At 39.4% G+C, this 18,195-nt stretch overlaps 3 protein-coding genes across 5 annotated transcripts in view; all 3 read left to right on the top strand.

Moving 5' to 3' along the window:
• Nucleotides 1-278: 278 nt before the first annotated feature.
• On the top strand, nucleotides 279-4,762 carry LOC306965677 (pyrokinin-1 receptor-like; the record flags this gene model as incomplete). The annotated part of the gene is made up of 7 exons (XM_079560197.1): nucleotides 279-428; nucleotides 1,381-1,477; nucleotides 3,239-3,444; nucleotides 3,770-3,991; nucleotides 4,054-4,231; nucleotides 4,308-4,369; nucleotides 4,507-4,762. The coding sequence occupies 7 exons, from the start codon at nucleotides 279-281 to the stop codon at nucleotides 4,597-4,599; spliced, it is 1,008 nt and encodes a 335-aa protein (XP_079416323.1). The 3' UTR covers nucleotides 4,600-4,762.
• A 3,081-nt stretch (nucleotides 4,763-7,843) lies between these two features.
• Nucleotides 7,844-12,168, top strand: LOC306965809 (rho GTPase-activating protein 19-like). The gene is made up of 11 exons (XM_079560367.1): nucleotides 7,844-7,884; nucleotides 8,221-8,480; nucleotides 8,592-8,672; nucleotides 9,075-9,284; nucleotides 9,519-9,745; nucleotides 9,839-9,925; nucleotides 10,348-10,413; nucleotides 11,246-11,440; nucleotides 11,521-11,610; nucleotides 11,741-11,845; nucleotides 12,034-12,168. Exons 1-11 carry the CDS (start codon nucleotides 7,850-7,852, stop codon nucleotides 12,043-12,045), a joined length of 1,368 nt encoding a protein of 455 aa, XP_079416493.1. The 5' UTR covers nucleotides 7,844-7,849; the 3' UTR covers nucleotides 12,046-12,168.
• A 2,974-nt stretch (nucleotides 12,169-15,142) lies between these two features.
• slit1a (slit homolog 1a) overlaps nucleotides 15,143-18,195 on the top strand; it is a 57,183-nt gene continuing 54,130 nt past the window's right edge. For 2 of the 3 annotated variants that reach the window (XM_079560121.1, XM_079560120.1), the window contains exon 1: nucleotides 15,144-15,714. In XM_079560121.1, the coding sequence (XP_079416247.1) occupies nucleotides 15,521-15,714 (194 nt within the window). In that variant the 5' untranslated portion in view covers nucleotides 15,144-15,520. Of the gene's footprint in view, nucleotides 15,715-18,195 lie in introns of all 3 variants that reach the window. The other variant, XM_079560122.1, reaches the window with a different exon arrangement.

Here is an 18,195-nt window from a genome sequence, read left to right as displayed (position 1 = left end):
AGGCTCCCATAGATGATAGTAGCAGGTTATTATGATATTTTTGTTTTGTTTTGTGCGTTAAGTTGTTCATAGTGGGTCATATTTTGGGCTTTTGTTTAGATATGTGATTTAGTATGTAGACAAAATGAGATAAACAGGAATTGCAGATTTGTAGATTCAACAGGTTTCTTGAGAGGCATTGACAGATTTTGAGTGCTGACATATTTTTTATTACAGCAATTACAATTACATATATTTTTTCAGTGATATTAGTATTATCTTGACCTTCCAGGCACATAATGAACCTGTCAGAGCACATCTCACAGTTGTTCACTTGTAAAGTCAGCCCGAGTGAGACGCCTCAGCTGGACATCAGTGTACTAAAAAGAGAACCGCTCACAATTGCTGTTCCCATGACCATTTTCTACAGCTTCATCTTCCTATTTGGGGTAAGGATTTTGAATGCATACCACGCTTTGATTATTTAATGTTCATTTATGCCAAAGGAAAACCAGGGGGGATATCTCTTTACCTCTATTTTGGTGTGAAAAATCCATAATCAGACCACCTGCTGCCCCATCAGCAGCAAATGAAATGTTTCAAACCTGTGTTATTCGGAACCAGCACATATTATGTTAACATAACATACCATTAACATACCATTTTTAATCATAATTTTTTTGCAGCTTTACTGCTATTTTCTCCTGAGTTCACATAGATTCTGAGCCTTAATGCTCTGTCTCATCTACACATTGCAGCACCGGTTCGCCAGTAGTATGGCTCTGGGACTCATAATCACCCTGGAATGACAACCCAAATGCGAAAAATATACCGTAAAATGTTTTCTTTTCCTCAAAAATTGTTGTTCAATAAGTATTAAATAAGCCAAAAAGCTGAAATTATGATAAAAAACAACCCGATAACAGTAATTTTGACAGACTCAAGTTATGATATTTTACTTTTTCTGTACATTATAAGAAATGTTTTTTGTTTGTTTTTGTTTTTCACCTTTGGATTCCGACCCCCTTGTTGAGAACCACTGTATTACAGTTTGGTTTGTTTGATTCACTCACTGTCATGTGCATGTGTGCTACACATAATGCCAACATTATTTCCAGTTGCTTACGACTTGATTTCAGGGGAGCATGGGCCACTCAGAGGATTTCAATGTCTTTATATCACCAAACTTTAATAAACATGGGCCATATTGTAATAAATGAGCACAAACATATGCATGCAAGTTTTACCGGAGGGCTAAAATTTAAGTATTAACAGAACTGACACTTGCTAATATGGCGCCCAATATGTAGGACTGGGCTTTGGTGCTCCCCACCCCTCCCCAATGAACCATAATGAACAACTATAATGTATTTCCAACCTCGATTGCTGTGCTGTCCGCAGGTCTTGTTTAACGGTGTGAGTTTTCTAACTCTCCTGATGGATGCACAAATGAGAGTGAGCGCCATTCGCTTCTACCTCCTCAGTCTTGTTATATCAGGTAAGTCTAAAGCTTTTATTAAATTGCAAAACTCCCAGTGAGCCCCAAGATGCTATTACACTCCTGTGTTTATCCATTGTTGATTCACTCCAATCGTTTAATTGTTTAAATCATTAAAAAGCAGTTTCCCTAATTTACAGCACTGAAACTGGTTTCCATATTTTCAGTCCCTACTTTACCAAGGAGAAGGAAATACACAAGTATTCCAGGATGCGTTTCAAATTTGAGATGTGTACTTCAAAGCACACCTGCCAGTAATGCAGGCTGCCCTCATCTGTGAGAAGTACCATGGCACAGTCTATTTTTGTGTTATATGACAGATGGACATTGAGTTCCAAAATGTAGATGCAGTATTTTATGGGATAAACCTATTCTGAGTTTTAGCGCAATTTGCTTTTGTTGAAAAGACCTGTAGAAAAACATTTTGTAATTTGGATTTGGTAATGATGGTTGTTATGGTTACTTTTCAGGTTTAAATTAATTGATTAGGGCACACACCATTCAATTAAATGATTGCAAGAAAAAGAAAATAACAAGGCACTCTACTTGAATCAATATTCTCTCTTTACATTAATTGCATTTATTTATATTTACGTGAAGGGGCTAATTAATTTAAAATCCTTTAAAACCTTGTGTGGTGAGTATTAATTAGGCCTCACACACAGACACATAGCCCCTGGTTCTATCCGGTTGTCATATCAACACTTGATTCTGTGGTTGTTGTTTCAGATTCAAGTACAAATAGTCGGCCAAATAATTTTTGGTACAAATATATTGTATTGAAATTAGCATTTTATTTCAAGTCTTGTTCAGGTATATATTTTATCTCCAGATATTTTTCAGTGTTGGAACAGACTGCTGCCTACTGTCACCAAAGCTTCAGCAAAAGCTACTTTTAAGAAACTTTTGCAAGAATCTATGCTCTCTGGATCTTTGCTGGCCTCTTCTTATGAATATGAATTTATGTTCTAAATGTATTGTCATTATTTTTGGTAATATGTGAATTGTAAAGCACCCCAGGAATAGCAGCTGTCAAGAATATCTGGAATAAAGTGTTTGTTTTTGTTTTTATGGTTGACTGTCTTTTCCATTGTTCATTTTCAGCAGAGCTTGTCTTTGTGAGAACAAAGATTTTATGGTTCAACATTTGTCTTGTATCAACCATACGATGCAGCGGGACCATCTCCTTCAGTGCATGATTAGTCTAATGCAGTAGTTAGTCTATTGATTAGTCTAAGGCAGTGGTTCCCAATTTCTTTTTCTTTGAAGCCTCCCCTTGAATGTGCTTTTGTCAGGCCAAGCCCCTCAGAACTTGACTTTTTAAAAAGCCTGTATCTTACTTGGAACAACATATTTTGTTTCTGTTTTAATCTCTACCAAGTTGAACATTCTAAGATTTTTTTAAGTGGTTTGATTCTTTTCATGAGACACATTTAAACGTTTTAGTCCATAGTAAATTTTTGTGTGTACTGTCCAATACAATAGTGTACTGTACACAGATATTGGAGACAAGGAAGTGAAGTATTTTTCCCCAAGGCAGTATGGTTGAAGTGGAAAGCCCTGCACCATTGAGTCACTCCCATTACAAGTACTTTGTCAGAGTTTTGGAACATGAATTATTCACTGGGTAGAGTAAACTGTCCATGTACAGTATGTAGGGCTTTTTTGTTTCTTTATAAAACTTAACCATAGATACAGTATAATTAACTGGGCAAAGACAATGATTACTGATCTCTCAATTTGTTTTGTCTTTCTTTATAGACATTCTTCAGCTGCTGACTATCCCCATCACTCTGTATCGATACTACTGGGAGAGCTACCCTTGGCGTCTGGGCCAAACTGTGTGTAAAGTCTACTTCATGATCCGGCAGGTGTACTGTGCCTCGACCAGTTGGGTTATCATGACATTCACCACAGAACGCTATGCTGCCATTTGCCACACAATGTGGTCCGTCTCCAGTTTGAAGGTTAAAGTTTAATTTTTGATGTGAATGTTTGATCAGTACAAATAAAAACAAGGCATATTTATTTATTTTAAAATCTAATTCAAGATATAATCAGACACAGAAATATGATAATTTCCATGTTGTAAATAATAATAAGTGAATCCATTAATACATTATTTAATAGTCATAGACATGTCTTGAAACAAATGGGTCAGGTTTGTTCACATTTGGCCTGCAGTGCGTGTCAAGGAGAACTAAACACAAACTGCTGACTGCAATTTGCATTTGTAGAAAATGAAAGCATTTTAACCTAATGACTGAATGACATCTATTGTCTGCTGTTCAGAAGTCTCGACTGCCCTGCCTCATGCTAGTGTGGATCATCTCTCTGCTCTCCGCGGTGCCCTTTGCTCTGGTGTATGATGTGGCCAGCGCCTGTATCATGGACTACACTGCAACCACACATGAAGATGCCTTTCATGTCTCCACCATGTGTGAGATGACTGAGCCAGACCCCGCACATCTCTATAAATGGTCTCTCATTCTGAGAGCAGCTTTGTTTTTCCTGGTGAGAATAGGCACTGTATTGACGGGTGTTGAACAACTAAACCAAACTCTATTGCTGTATAGGTCCCACTGGTGTCCATCTTTACTCTGTACCTGCTCATCCTGCTCTATCTGAAACGGAACAGTCGTCAAAGAAGAAACCTGGGCATCACACGCCCCAACCCAGAGGATAGAAGAGATGTCCAGTGCCACCACAATGGAAAGTTGCTGCTAAATGAAAGAAGAGCTTTAAAACTTATGGGTGAGTTTTCATCGAAATAGTTTAAAATAACAACAACAAAAACAATAGCTCAATATTTAACTTTTATCTGCTGTAGGTGCTGTAGTGGTGGCCTTCTTTGTGTGTAACTTCCCGGACATGGCCTCGTCCTTGATGCAGGTCTATATAGTTGTGTGGTCTGATACTGTCCTCACTGTTTACACTATCCTAAAGTCCTACCTGTCTTTGCCTCTGTGGTACATCAATGGAGCTCTGGACCCACTGCTCTTCTGCATGTCCTCACAAACTTTCCGTAGAGCGTGTTGGAGAACCCTGGCACAGCTCCGGCCCAAGTGGAATTACAGCCACACGTCCTGTTTGAGACAGAGCAGCAGCAGTGGGGAAGATAACACATCAGCCAGAAAGAGGATTGAAGCTCATGTGCCTAAGCCTGCAAGAGAAACCCCTCCAAATCTGAGAGACAAGCCCAAGAAAGCTTCAGCAAAACCTGTGCATCGTGACAATAAGGTACCCCCTATAAATGCTGCTCCACATGAAAGTCCTGCTTTTCAACACACCAAACTGTGACGCCATTCAAAGAAAATGTAATGTCAGTTTTGCATAATATAACAGAATAAGTCTATGGTTGAATATACTGTACAGACATCAGGGAATACGAGGGATAAAGTACCTCGTCCTAGTGTGTATTGCTGTTAAAATACACAATCAATTGTGAAACATTTCAGGGGAATGGAAGAATCAGTTTTAATAATCAATTTTACAAAGCTTAAAGACACATTGCATTGTACAAATTCCTTTTTGCATTCCCATCATATTTACACCATTAATTGTAAATTCGAAATCTCTTGCTTGTGTTTACATGTGTTTAAATGTTGATTTGATATTGTTGCTAAGGTGTAAGAGTGTAATCAGAATGGGCCTATGTATTGCTTTATATTGTGACAAATGCAGCTATTAGAGTACAGTACAGTCACATTATTTGCAAAGTGAATCTTGAAAAATAACAAAGTTCTGGTGACTGTGATTTTCCTAAATTAATTTTTACTTGTTGAAAATAGTGTAATGTAAAGTAAAGATTAGTTGTTCTCATTGTGATAATGTGCAAAAAAAAAAACACTTTGTAAATACTTTGAATTGAACCTTTTGTGTGTTTATGTTTATTTTGAGCCTGTTCTATGCTGTAGAGTGTCCATTAATTAAGTGCAGTTGCTAAGAAACTGAATGGCCACTTATGCTTGTTACCTATGATGATAGTATTCATTAAAACATTGATCTTTTTCTATCTGATCAAAGAGCCAGTTGTTTATTCTGGTCACCTCATCATTCAGTGCCAATTATAGCGTGTGTAATTTGACCGCAGTTCACAGAATCACAAGACAAACTGTAATTGGCCTTTCATGGTATATATTCTCCAAATTGTCTGTGATTTTACTCCACATACAATTCTTAGCATTCATACAACACATACACTGAGGGAGACAAAAGGGATACAGTTACAGGTCAGGATTGTGAATGTGTGTGCTGTGAGTAAGTATATATAAGTATTTAATCCAATTTTTATTTGCTTAGGCCGAATTATACACAGTTTTACATGTGGTCCAATATTGGGATCGACCTGGTCCAATATAGGTCACTGTGTCCCCAAATTGGACCACTCAAAAAAAATATTTTGGGATTTTACTGCAATAATATAATATTTGACAAGCTCCTATCTTGCATGCATAGAGCACTTATTGTAACTCTGAGGCACAAATGCTTTTGATGCACTTAATTAGAAAGGGGATATACGAATATGTCCTTAGGGGGTCCAATATAGGTACACCACCCCTACCGTAGCACTAAAAATTACACAACAAAGAAAATACAACAACAAATGTAGAAATGTATGAATAAATGTGTATTTTGAGCATTGAAAAGGGCATTTTTAGTATATAACTGCCCATTAGTGTTGTCTCAGCTACCTGGCTTCAAGAACGAAAATTGAATTTGTGTCAACCAATGAATGTTTTAGGTTAGTAACTAATTGCCTTTACTTTGATTCAAGTTCAAGTTTATTTATCATATGCGTCAAGCACCAAAAGCGGCGAAATAGAGTTTTGCCCTCTCTCTGCAGAACAAGACAACAAATCTACAAATTAAAACATCTATACAAACAAAAAAGTAAATAATTAATAAGTTATGAAGGATAAGGGAAGGATAAAAACTGTTAAACATAGGCTATCCATTGTTCAAGGCAAAATAAAAAATAGGTGCACCTAAATTCAACAGTCACCCAATGCTATGTACAGTCATTGATAGGCTGTTTAACATAAGGGCCTATGGTGTTCATGCAGCCTTCAGTAGGCAATCACAAGATCGAGGGCCGAGCCTCATCACTGTTGCTAAAACAAGCATTAGGCCAACTACTTTGTACAAATACTACTACTATTGATTCTCGACTAAACAGCAGAGTCTGAAGCTCTTCCCAGTCTAAGTGTTCAAATTAAACTGACAATAGTTTTTTTTTAATCATCTCTCTCTCTCTCTCTCTCTCTCTCTCTCTCTCTCTCTCTCTCTCTCTCTCTCTCTCTCTCTCTCTCTCTCTCTCTCTCTCTCTCTCTCTCTCTCTCTCCTCTCTCTCTCTCTCTCTCTCTCTCTCTCTCTCTCCTCTCTCTCTCTCTCTCTCTCTCTCTCTCCTCTCTCTCTCTCTCTCTCTCTCTCTCTCTCTCTAACCTCAAACCTAAAAACCTCAAAGACTGACATTTTGTTGTGAGACAGAGCAGGCATTGTGTAGCCTACACTTCAATATGTGGCCATTGCTGGAAAAAGTTTGGACACTGTTTAGATGTTTGTCCCAGCTACATTGAACCCATCCGTGCCACTAGGGCAACCCGTCAGGAGTGGGCGACAACAATGCAGCGCCCGGAATTAACCTATTGTGCATGTTTTTACTAGCTGGGGGAAAGCGGAGCAGCCGAAGGAAACTCATCCAGATGTTGCCTACCCCTGACCTACAATTATACAACAATCCTATTTGATAACCATTCCAAATGTATAATTTATTTTTAAAATGTCAAGATAACATGTAAATTTTGTCAAATTGATATCGAATCTCAAGAACATTTATTTTATGAATGTAGTAATGTGAAGAAATTTTGGGTTGATTTATATAATTGGTTGAAGGTAAAGAACAATGTACCCATGTTGGATTATAATTGTGTCAAATATGGAGTATTTATGAAAGACAAAAAAATTGAATATATGTATAATAATTTGATAATTTCTGAGCACATTTTATTTACATAGGTGTAGATTCCTGAATGTAAATCCCAATTTTGTTCCTTTTAAAAATGAACTGATGTCCTTGTATAAGTCTCTTAAAATTCTAGAATGTAAAAGTGCCTTAAAACTATGTGAAAAATTATCTGTATATATATATGAGCTAATGCCCTGATGTTTTTGTAACAAATGTTTATTTAAAAAATAAAAAAACATTGGGTTTATTTTTTGATGCTGCTTAGATTTTCATGCACAGCAGTCATTTGTATTGCCTTTTTTTTTTTTTACCAAAAAAAAAAAAAAGTTTCATATCCGCGGTTTAGACCAATCAGCACGAATGGGCGGGGGTAAAAAAGAAACTGTGGGAGATTCAAAACGAAGATGGCGGCCGACAACAGTCCCAACTCACACAAACGGTAGTGTTTTTGTGATGATTCTTATTTTGGAGTTGGTATGGTGTCATTGCAAACCAATATTCACATTTTAAGCAAGAGAAATGTATAGTTGTTGGCTTGGTTATCATTTCACTGCGTTGTTGTGAGAGAGAGATAAACGCTGGCCACGAAAACCTTTAGGTTAGCTCCAACTTGGCAGTAACTAACGTTGCTGCTGCTACATGCTATGTCTGTGCGTACGAGGCTTGCCTTGCTTTGCATGAGGCGTAATAGTTAATAACGCTGACGTTACATAAACGATAAGATAGGGTTTAATGGACATTGCCAATAAGTATCTTGTGTGTGTGTCTCTGTCAGCTCTTCAAAATGCAACATGTTCAACATCCAAGACCAGTCCGTGTCGAGCCAGCCGATTATCTTCAATCCGGACTTTTTTGTGGAGAGGCTGAGGCATGAGCACCCTCAGGCCTTCACAGAACTGGTGCTCGGTTACATTACCAGACTCATTGACCTGCCCGGGGACGAGTTTTCACAGCTCAGGGGCGAGGCTGAGCCCAGAGTGCCGTCTTCCACAACCGCAGGCTTTCTCCGCTCCTTCAACTTTCTAAAACGCAAAGGTTTGACAGGTGCTCTTCATTAGAGGGATATTCAAGAAGCATTGTGGGCTTATTTTTTTAAATAACTGTCATTAATACATCACACTGGTTAAACATGTCACATTTGTCCAGATAAAGGTCTTGTTTTTGGAGCACCTTTAACTGAAGAAGGAATTTCACAAATCTACCAACTTATCGAGTATTTGAGTAAAAGTAAGTTTGCACTAACAGTTATACAGAGGTTGCATTATCCACATGTAATGATGACTCATTTAAGTTATTCAACAATGTAATGAATGCGTGGATATTTTTAACAGTTATGTGTTTGACCTGGTTTGGAGCTTTGTGCTCTAATTGTTTGTGTCCAACAATTTCTTACTCAGTGGGAACAGTGAATAAGCGTTGGGGCCTATTTTCGGTAGCACTGATGTCATTCTGCTCAAAGTGGATGCAGGGAGCAAATGTTCTTGTCAATAATTTATCTAAAAGCACTTTGCTCCTGCTGTATCCCTCCGCTCCATTCACTTACTCACACTTCTCTCTGCGGCCGGTCTTCCTGCGCCGTATCCAGGTTTCATTGGCTCAGTGGCTCTCCTCTGTCTTTTTTCCTCCTAGACCTTCACGTGGAGGGTTTGTTCCGAGTGCCAGGCCACAGTCTGCGTCAGGCTGCCCTCAGAGAGATGCTGAACACTGGGACAGACATCGATCTAGAGTCAGGCGACTTTCACCCAAATGATGCTGCCACTCTGCTCAAAGTCTTTCTGGGAGAACTGCCAGAGCCCCTGCTCACTCACAAGCACTACCTTGCTCACCTAAAGATTGGAGGTGCCTCATACTTGGCAGATGTTAATTATATATATTGGATTCATGAAGTAGTACATTAAGAAATATATATTTAAAAAGTTTTGAACAAAAAGAGGATTTTTTTTTTAATTCATCAACATTTAAAATATTTGTTTAAATTTCATAATGTGTTGAAACGGTTTAGTAGAAAAGCTAAATGTTCAAGACCCTACAATAAATACTGTTAATATTGACTTAAACGTCTCTTGTCAGCAGAGTTAACTCGCTTTGATGAACGGGGAAATAAGACGGACGTCCCTGATAAGGAACGCCAGATCGAGGCATTTCAGCTGCTGTTCATGCTGTTGCCACCAGCCAATCGCAGCCTCTTGAAGCTACTCCTCGACCTCCTATACCACACGGCCCGCAATCAACAGGTCAACAAAATGTCTGCCATCAATCTGGCAACAATGTTTGCGCCACACATCCTCTGGCCTAAAAATGTAAGTTCCACAAGCATGTTTCAACATGTGCACTTCTCAAAAAAAAAACACTTCTTCCCATATTTATGTGATTTTGTTGTTTGGTTGTGACAGGTTACAGCAAGTGATCTGCAAGGAAACTTTGAGAAGCTCAATAAAGGGGTGGCATTTCTCATTCGTAATTCACAAAAACTATTCAAGGTTAGTGTTACACTCGTGTCTGTTATAGCACATTAATTTCTCCCAGAACTGTGTCACGTCTATTAGTGATGGGGAAATGGGCATTGCATTTGTGATACTCATTAGGTTTGTTGCTATGGTTTCAAGCAACACTTACTTGGTCAAGTGGACCACAATTGCATGTCTACAAATGCACATGGCTCATTTGGCAATCAATGGGTTTTGTTTTCTGATGACCTGCAATTTCTTCCTTTTCATAGATTTGATGTGGCTTTTGTATAGAGTTAAATTGAAACTCTTAATACAAGCTGCATTGGACAATTATACAACCTACAACCATTCCATATTTTGTGATGGTTTTGAAAAGCACGATATAAAACTGATTTACCATAATTATTAGCCCATGTAACCCTGGTCACTGATGTATTTTTCCTTTTGTTTAGGCACCTGTATATATTAAAGAATATGCCAGATTATACTTCACTGGATCAAAAGCACTTAAATCAAATGTAAGTGTTTGAATTTTTCATACTTTGCTGCAGTGTGCACAATGCACATGCTTTCTGTGTGGTCTAAGGCTGCACACCACCAGCCTCAATAATTACACGGACTGGAATTATCGAGGATGGTGGTGCTCGGGGTCATGTGCAATTTTGAACTTTATTTGTTTTAGCTAGCAGAGCCTCTACAGACCCAGATATGCCTGATTTGATCTTGATCTACCTGGTTGTACTTGTAATATTTCAAGAAGTGGTACTTTTAAAGGGGGGGTATTATGCAAAATGGACTTTTTCAAGCTTTACATCATGTTATTATGTCATTCCCTCATTAAAAACATGCCTGAAGTGTTGCCTCGGCACATTCGCGTATTTTTGAGTAATCTGTAAAAACTCTGATGGCAGCCATTTTAGGGATAGGTTTGCCTGAGTCCTCCTAGGAACGCCCCCACCTCCTGGAGACGCCTCTGACCTTTCGTCACCAGCCGAGAAACCAACCACTGCTCCTCAGCAGAACCCCCTCCCCACTGATGCCACAGACAGCGTGTGGAGGGGGCGTGTCGGAAAGGGTCAGAGGTTCTTAAAGAGACAGAGGCCTATTTCAAGACATTCGCTGCAGCCATTTTGAGAGAGCAATTTTTATACAAGGCAGTTATTCTAATTTACTGCATTTACAGACCAACAGAGGGTTTCGTCATCATTGTAGTGTGCTATAGACTGGTACTATGTGACTGAAAAAAGCATAATACCCCCTCTTTAAGACCTGTTGGTTTACATAGTACCATATCCTTTGCAAACAATGAAATATGAATGGAAGTTGTAACCTTCCCTCTTACATTTTCAGGATGACTTGACACTTTGTTCTGGAGCTAAAAGTGACTCTACTGCTGCTGCGTCACTTTCTACTCCAACTAAAAGAAATGAGCCTGAAGACGGTGAAACAGAGCATCAGAACTACACACAATCGGCACTAAGAGAGCTCTACAAGCAGGTCAACAAGATGCCCGAGTCTGCAAAGAAGAAGAAACTCATCAAGCAGGTAATGCATTAGAAACTTGACTCCAAATTAACAGCAGTAATTCTTACAAAGTTTGTTCAGTAATGTGTTGATGTCAACAGCTTGAGAAGCCTTTACAGACACCTTCAGACTCTAGGGCGCCTTTCAGCCGGAGACACTGGCGTTCACGCTCTTTGGGTGAAAGAATCAAGGTAAGGTTTACCACACTTGTTAACCATTTGTAAAAAAAAAACAAAAAACAAATGCATGAAAATAACAAAATCTGATCACTCTGCTAAGAAACTGTAAAATAAGAATTACTAAAAACTTATTTTTGAACAGAAAAAAGTGTTGGGAAGCCAGATTTTATTTGACAAAGAAAATGGTCGTCTGAAAAGTCCTCAGTCAAGCACAACGGGTGAATCCCCCAAAACCCTTATCCCCCAAGTAAGTACAACTGATAAAGGTACACTCCAAGTAGACTTAGAATACCCATAACTATGAAAACTAAAATCAATGAATAGATCCTTGTTTTAATTTTTCTCCTGTGAAAATACCCTGTTTCTGTTTTAATGATGCTCGATGTACCGTAATTAACAATTCAAAACTGATCCGCGCCTCTTTCTCTCCTCTAGCTGCTCGTGTAGGATTAAAGCTTCTTGAAATGTTATGTTTCTGAGGTTTTGAAGGTTTTGATTGTTTTGACAACAGCTGAAAATTGTAATTTCTTAACCAGGAAATCTGCCATTTTTATGGCAAGTGTTTTCAGGGGCAACACAAAAAGAAAAAGTTACTTGAAAGTTTTGTTTTTAATTTAAAATTGTCTGTAGCAAAGACACGTTTTTTTTTATATATATATTATTTAAAAGCAAATAGCCAAAATACAAATTCACCAATATATTACTCCTGTTTTTTTTATTTTTTGTGTGCAATTGGGACAACTTTTTAAAATGTGCCTTAATTAGTTTTATATAATTTTAGTTGTGTGTGTTTGTTTTATCACTGATTGTAGATTAGAAGTTCAAAAGCTAATGGCAATAGGATACAAAAAAGAGGGGCTCTGAGTGTCTGTTTGGGCGGAACACTTTCATAACTTAGTTGTTTGTTTTATACTGTGAATTTATTAACTACTGTCATATTTTATTTTGCATCTTACCATAGCCTGAATTCTATGCATTACTGAACCTTTTTTTTTTAATGAATTTTGTTTTCAAGCAATGCAATGTTGCCTGTGTTATTGGGCGAAAAAAGCTTTTAGCCTTAACGGATGCAAGTCCCATGGAAATGTGTTACTTTGTGCCAGAAGAACTGAAACTAAATCAGTAGTGGCACTTGCGTTGGTCTTTGTTACAACTATTTTTAAAATGTGCCTGTTTTTTTGTTGTATTTTTTTTTTTTTACCAAGACTGTAAATTATTATTTGATACTACTGTCTTACTATGCAACTTCACTTATAAACCCATGAAGCTGCTCTCTGCTCCTGTCCTTTTTCCCCTTTTTTTTTTTTTACATCTAATTTCTATGAGAAAAAGTTATTTGATGAGGTTTGTATTGGTTGCACATAGAAGTTGCTGTGTCCACCAGATGGCAGTATTGCTATGATGGAACTTGTGAATCTCCGCAGAATGGTTGCAAATTGCACTCTAATTTGTTTTGAATAACCCGAATGTCTTTAATATGCAAACACAGTAGGTGTCATTACATTTCTACATAATTTTAAAGAAAAACTTTGCATTAGTTATTGTGAAAAGTTTATGGGGGTAAAAAAAAAAGTAAAGGCCCCCACACACAGCACAGAAAACATATTTTGCCTCATTGTTGAGTTGGAGGGCCAGAGAGTGCACTCGAGTGACTATTGCTCTCCACAATAGCAGGAATGTCTCTGTGTCATTATGGCGTCCGTGTTGATGCATGTTTGGGATCGTAAGTATATGTTGTAAACATCTGTTTGAATGGCCCCTGCTTTTTCTCATGTGCTGTAAATACACATCAGACGGGCTATTTCCAAGATAGGGTTGCTATTGTTTCACACAAGAATTCCTGGGGCGTTTTATTTAGAATTCCTGCTCCAAAGCATGATGACTGTAAAATGACTTGGGCAAACTTTAATCAACTATAGATTACCTAGTATACAGAACCCCTCAAGAAAATGCAATCTGCAGGGAATGGACCAAATGAAGATACTACTTTGTGCCCAAATAGGTTACTGTTTTAGTAGGTAACCACAATACTACATACACATTTATGTGAATAATTCAGTTTGTGCACACTCTTGTAAAGACTGGGAGAGCAAAAAGATATTGTCGCCCACCCCCCATTATCACTAAAGATCCCTGCCTCCTCTTTAATTAGCCATTCACGGGTAAAAGATCTATGTAGAGATGACACTTTTACAAGAACAGATGGGGCTCTGAGGGTGTGCTACACCTGCATGCATGTATTTACAACTGGTGTGACCCTCACTCCCCTGTATGGGAAGATCTAAGATATCCTTGTGCTTGTACAGTTATTAATTCCCGTCACAATGGCTGGTGAAGGTGTGTGATATTGGGCTTGCTTCAAAGACAAAGGACCCAACAAAGTCTGACACTACAAAACTGATGAACTCCGCACAATTATATCGACCAATTATTGTAATCACAACAATACACAAAGAAGCAAGAATGTATCACAGAATCTTGAGAACATTGAAAAAAAGGTGACACTGAAAATGCTCGTATACCAAATATTGAAAGGACTTTGACAGTAGGGATTTCACGTCATGTGTACGTTTCATTTTATGTGAACCAAAAGTCTTTCATACATCGGAATAATTTGTTATTTTGGTCTGTAAACATTTTAGGATAGGTTCATCCATTCAGACTGGAAACAAGGCTGTACGAGATTTATTATAGACACACTTAGACAGCTTTCCCCAACCTAAGTGCAGTTTGAGTCTCCAGTTCCTCTAACCTCAAACCAGTGTGAAATATCTCATTACACTGCGAATAGCCTGATATGTACACTGTTTTACAAACTGACATCCTCTTCAAAGTAAAATATACACTGCATTCCTTTGACTCGAATGAGGACCAGGCGTGTAGCTGATACTTTAATTTTCTCCCCCCCTCCCCTCCCTGTCTTTACTCTGTCCATCTGCGTTCGCATATTTGGAACATCCCACAAATGAGACTGTCTGCTCTTTCTTCAGTCACCAAATTCTATTTTTTGTTTCTTCTCTCAAATATATATTAGCTTGATCCTAAATACAGTGTTGCCTATTGTTCCCCAGACTTTCGCGCTGTGTGGCCTTGCAGGATGCTCATTGTAAAAGCTATAATTACAGATTATTTATTCCGCCTTTGTGTCTCTATAGACTAAGGTGTTGATTCCTTGCTTCCCGTGTGGGTTTCCCTTCGTTTCATGCGCACACACACACACAAACACACAGTTCTCGAGGGGTCTCTCTACATAAGCATCTCCCTTCAGGCTGAGGTTACAGAGTGTCATACATAGTCCCTCTTTTCTATGAAGGCGGCCAAACCTGAGCTAAAAGGTTCACTTACAAAAAAAAAAAGGGGAAGAGTAGATTTGGGATTATATGAATAGACTGAAGGAAGAGGGAAAGGGGGTGAACCAGAATGAGTTCAGGCAGGGTATTGGGTGTGGGGTGTGTGTGTGTGCGGAGAGGAGGGCTAGGGGTGGAGTTGGGCCAGTGGGGGGGTCTTGCTATTTGTAGATCCTTGTGATGGATGACTGGTGTGTGTGTGTGCGTGTGTGTAAGAGAGAGAGAGCGAGAGAAAGAGAGAGAGAGAGGGGGGCTTTTTTTTTTCTTCCTCCTTCATGCTTCTCCTGCCCTGTTCCCTCTCTCCTCATACGCACAGAGCGGAGCGGACCGGGACTCAGCGCTTGGGGTAGGGACGTGCACACGCCACACAGCACAGCAACTCAGCGAAGACAAGAGACAGCAGAGGAGTTTGAGCGGAGGAGCGCAAGACAAAGGAAGCCCATTGACAAGTAGTAGTGGATATCGCCAGAACAACTGGGAGAAGAAGAGGGAGGATTTTGCCCCCCAAAAAGCCGAAGCAAATTTGGACACAGAGTGAAAGAGGATATACCTAGGGAGAAGTAGTAGAGGTGATCATGCCGGTGAAAGGTTACGGGACAGGGGTAGGTGCTCCCCTCTGGCTCTGGCTCTGCCTCCTGCTCCCTGTCCTGTTTCTGGACAACACCACAGCGTGTCCAGCCCTGTGTACGTGCAGCGGGACCACGGTGGACTGCCATGGGCTCGGACTGAAGACCATGCCAAGGAATATCCCTCGCAACACTGAACGTCTGTGAGTACCACTCCTCCCACGTGTGATAACTCGCTGATGCAGGCTGTGCTCGGAGAGTGGCGCACATGACTTTGGTAGAACAATAGCCTCCTGTAAAAGCAAAGGTACAAGTGTCAGTCAGGGATAGGGCAAAAGCATTCCTCTGTATAAAAGTAAAGCAGGAGCAGATGTGCCCAAAACATGTGTCCCTAATCTAGTTACCTGCCGTTTTTTTTTTTTCTTTCTAAGAATCCAGCACCCTGTCATTAAAACAAATTGCAAAGTTTGACTGAAAGTTTACATTGCAATTCAATGTAAAATGGAACCAGATTTTGCGCCTGGACAGTGGCTTGCATAGATTTATCTATGTTTGTAGAAGCATTACCACACTCGTATGATAACTGCGCAAGCCTGTACTTACTTCAGACTCTCCAGCCCGTTGACCCTCACTCCACAAATTGTTAAATCATGTAGAAAATGAGGCAGATCACCTTCTTCAACATGAAGCTTGGGATAGGAAAAAATAGTTTTATGGCAGTTTTTGGAATAAGTTCGATTTTAAATATTCACCAGAAAATCAGAAATGTGAGGAAGAGTGCGAGGGGAAATTGTTCTATTTCGGCTTTTAGAATATCAGTGTTGAATAAAACATGCAGTGGGAACCGAGCAGAGAATGCTTGTGTCAGAGGCAGCAGTGGCGTTGTGGAGCTGCATATTTGATGAGTTTCATTTTAATTTCTAAGAACTTTTTTTTCTGTCATGCTGATGTTTGCCAGTCACATGGATGTATGTCCCGCTAGTTCAGATTTTCAGATGGGAGGAAACATGGTCATTTTGAGGTTTCCCTTTTACTGAATGGCTGATTATACTCAAAATACTGAAAGACTCTAGTCAAATGTTCTTAAAATAAGTTTGTGCATTCGGAGTTCAGCTGCACCTTATCACAAGTTTCCGGACTGGACTCCTTTCAAGATACTGTCGTCAACGTTTAGTAAAAAAATATATGTGCGAAGTTTTGTATGCATTGGCTGTGCGTGTAGGTCACATAGAACATCCAGTGAACAATAGCCCCTTCTGGAGACTGGTAGTCTGCTACAGTGATTTATCAAGATGCCTGTGCGAGCCAGTGGGGCTCACCTTGCCCCATGCAGTGGTCCCACGAGCACAGTTAGATTTATGTGTATGATTTCAGAAAATTTCCTATTTATGTTAACAGAATGGTGCAACCTTCTCGGGTGAAAGCTGAGTAATAGGTCTGGTCAATATTTATAAAATTGATTCGAGAGGTTGAAGAAACATTTTAAAATGGTGTCAGGTAGTTCTTAAGTCAAAGATGTGTATTGAAAAGGCAGCTCTTTGGGGCTGCAGTCAGGCAGAAGTGTCAGAGTGTTTGTTTGGACTAATGTATACAAAGTACTGGCTGTGGGAGAGCAGGAGGAGGCTGGGCGGGCTTTGCGTGTTTTGGGGTTGGGTGTGTGGAGGGTGTTGAGACAGACAGCACAATCCCATTTGCACTTGTCAGTGTGGGTTTGGATCAGGTCTGACCCTGTGCTCTGCCGCCACAGTCTGTAATGAGACTGTTCCCCTTGTGTTAAAATCACACCCAGCTCTGTACGGGCTACTGACCACTCCACCCCCCGCGACCACTGCCTTTGTTTTGGGCTTTTACGACATGCGTCATGATTACAAAAGGAATGTAATGTAGGTTTGACATCATGTGCGAGACACAGCTCAGTGTCAGCATCAGTTGAGACTGAGAAAAATCAGAGTACAACTATTTTTATCTAAGTGAACATGTAAATTAACATCGACCTTGTGCGTCTATGTGAATTTTTGTATTTTACTGCAAAGTGCTTCACTTCTGAGTGTGCCAGATAGTGCCTAAAGCGTTACACCTCAAGAATGACTGTAACATGCCCTCCACCTGCTGGAGCTGTCCTTGATTTAAGAAGGAATGGATAATGAAACCATGAGAGATTTGAAGTGAAACAGAATTGTAAATGTGTCCAACAGATTTCAGGCACTGGGTCCATGATCACTAATGAAGAGATTCAATGTATGTTTTTTATTATGAACATATTTTTATAGAATGGAGATGATTCATTAAATGTTAATGTTGAAGAATTGTGAAACTAGGCTCAGCCCCAGTTTATTTATGATTTATACAGTTCCAGTACAGGTTCTGGTTTCATTTAACATTTTTTCTATCTATTTTTTTTGAATCTTCAGCTCAAAACGCAGGTTGCTCCTGTGGTGCATTAGTTCTGTGTTTTAAATCATCTTTTAGATTTTGCATACATGTTTCATGAACGTGCTGCTTGTCTAAGAAAAGAGTGATGACAGGCTGCCGAGCATCAAAGACACTGAGTCTAAACCCATCTCCTACTACTCCTCGTGCCTTTAGGGAATTCAGATATCAGCAAATGAAGAGCAAAGAGTGTGTCAGTAGCACCAAATCCCACTGTCTTCCCCCTGCTGGTAATATGCTAATCTGAATGAAGT

The sequence above is a fragment of the Gobius niger genome (assembly GCF_951799975.1).
Source record: "Gobius niger genome assembly, chromosome: 7".
In the NCBI taxonomy this organism is placed as follows: domain Eukaryota; kingdom Metazoa; phylum Chordata; class Actinopteri; order Gobiiformes; family Gobiidae; genus Gobius; species Gobius niger.
Note: the sequence above shows the minus strand (reverse complement) of the source record. Positions and strands in the feature narration are given on the sequence as shown.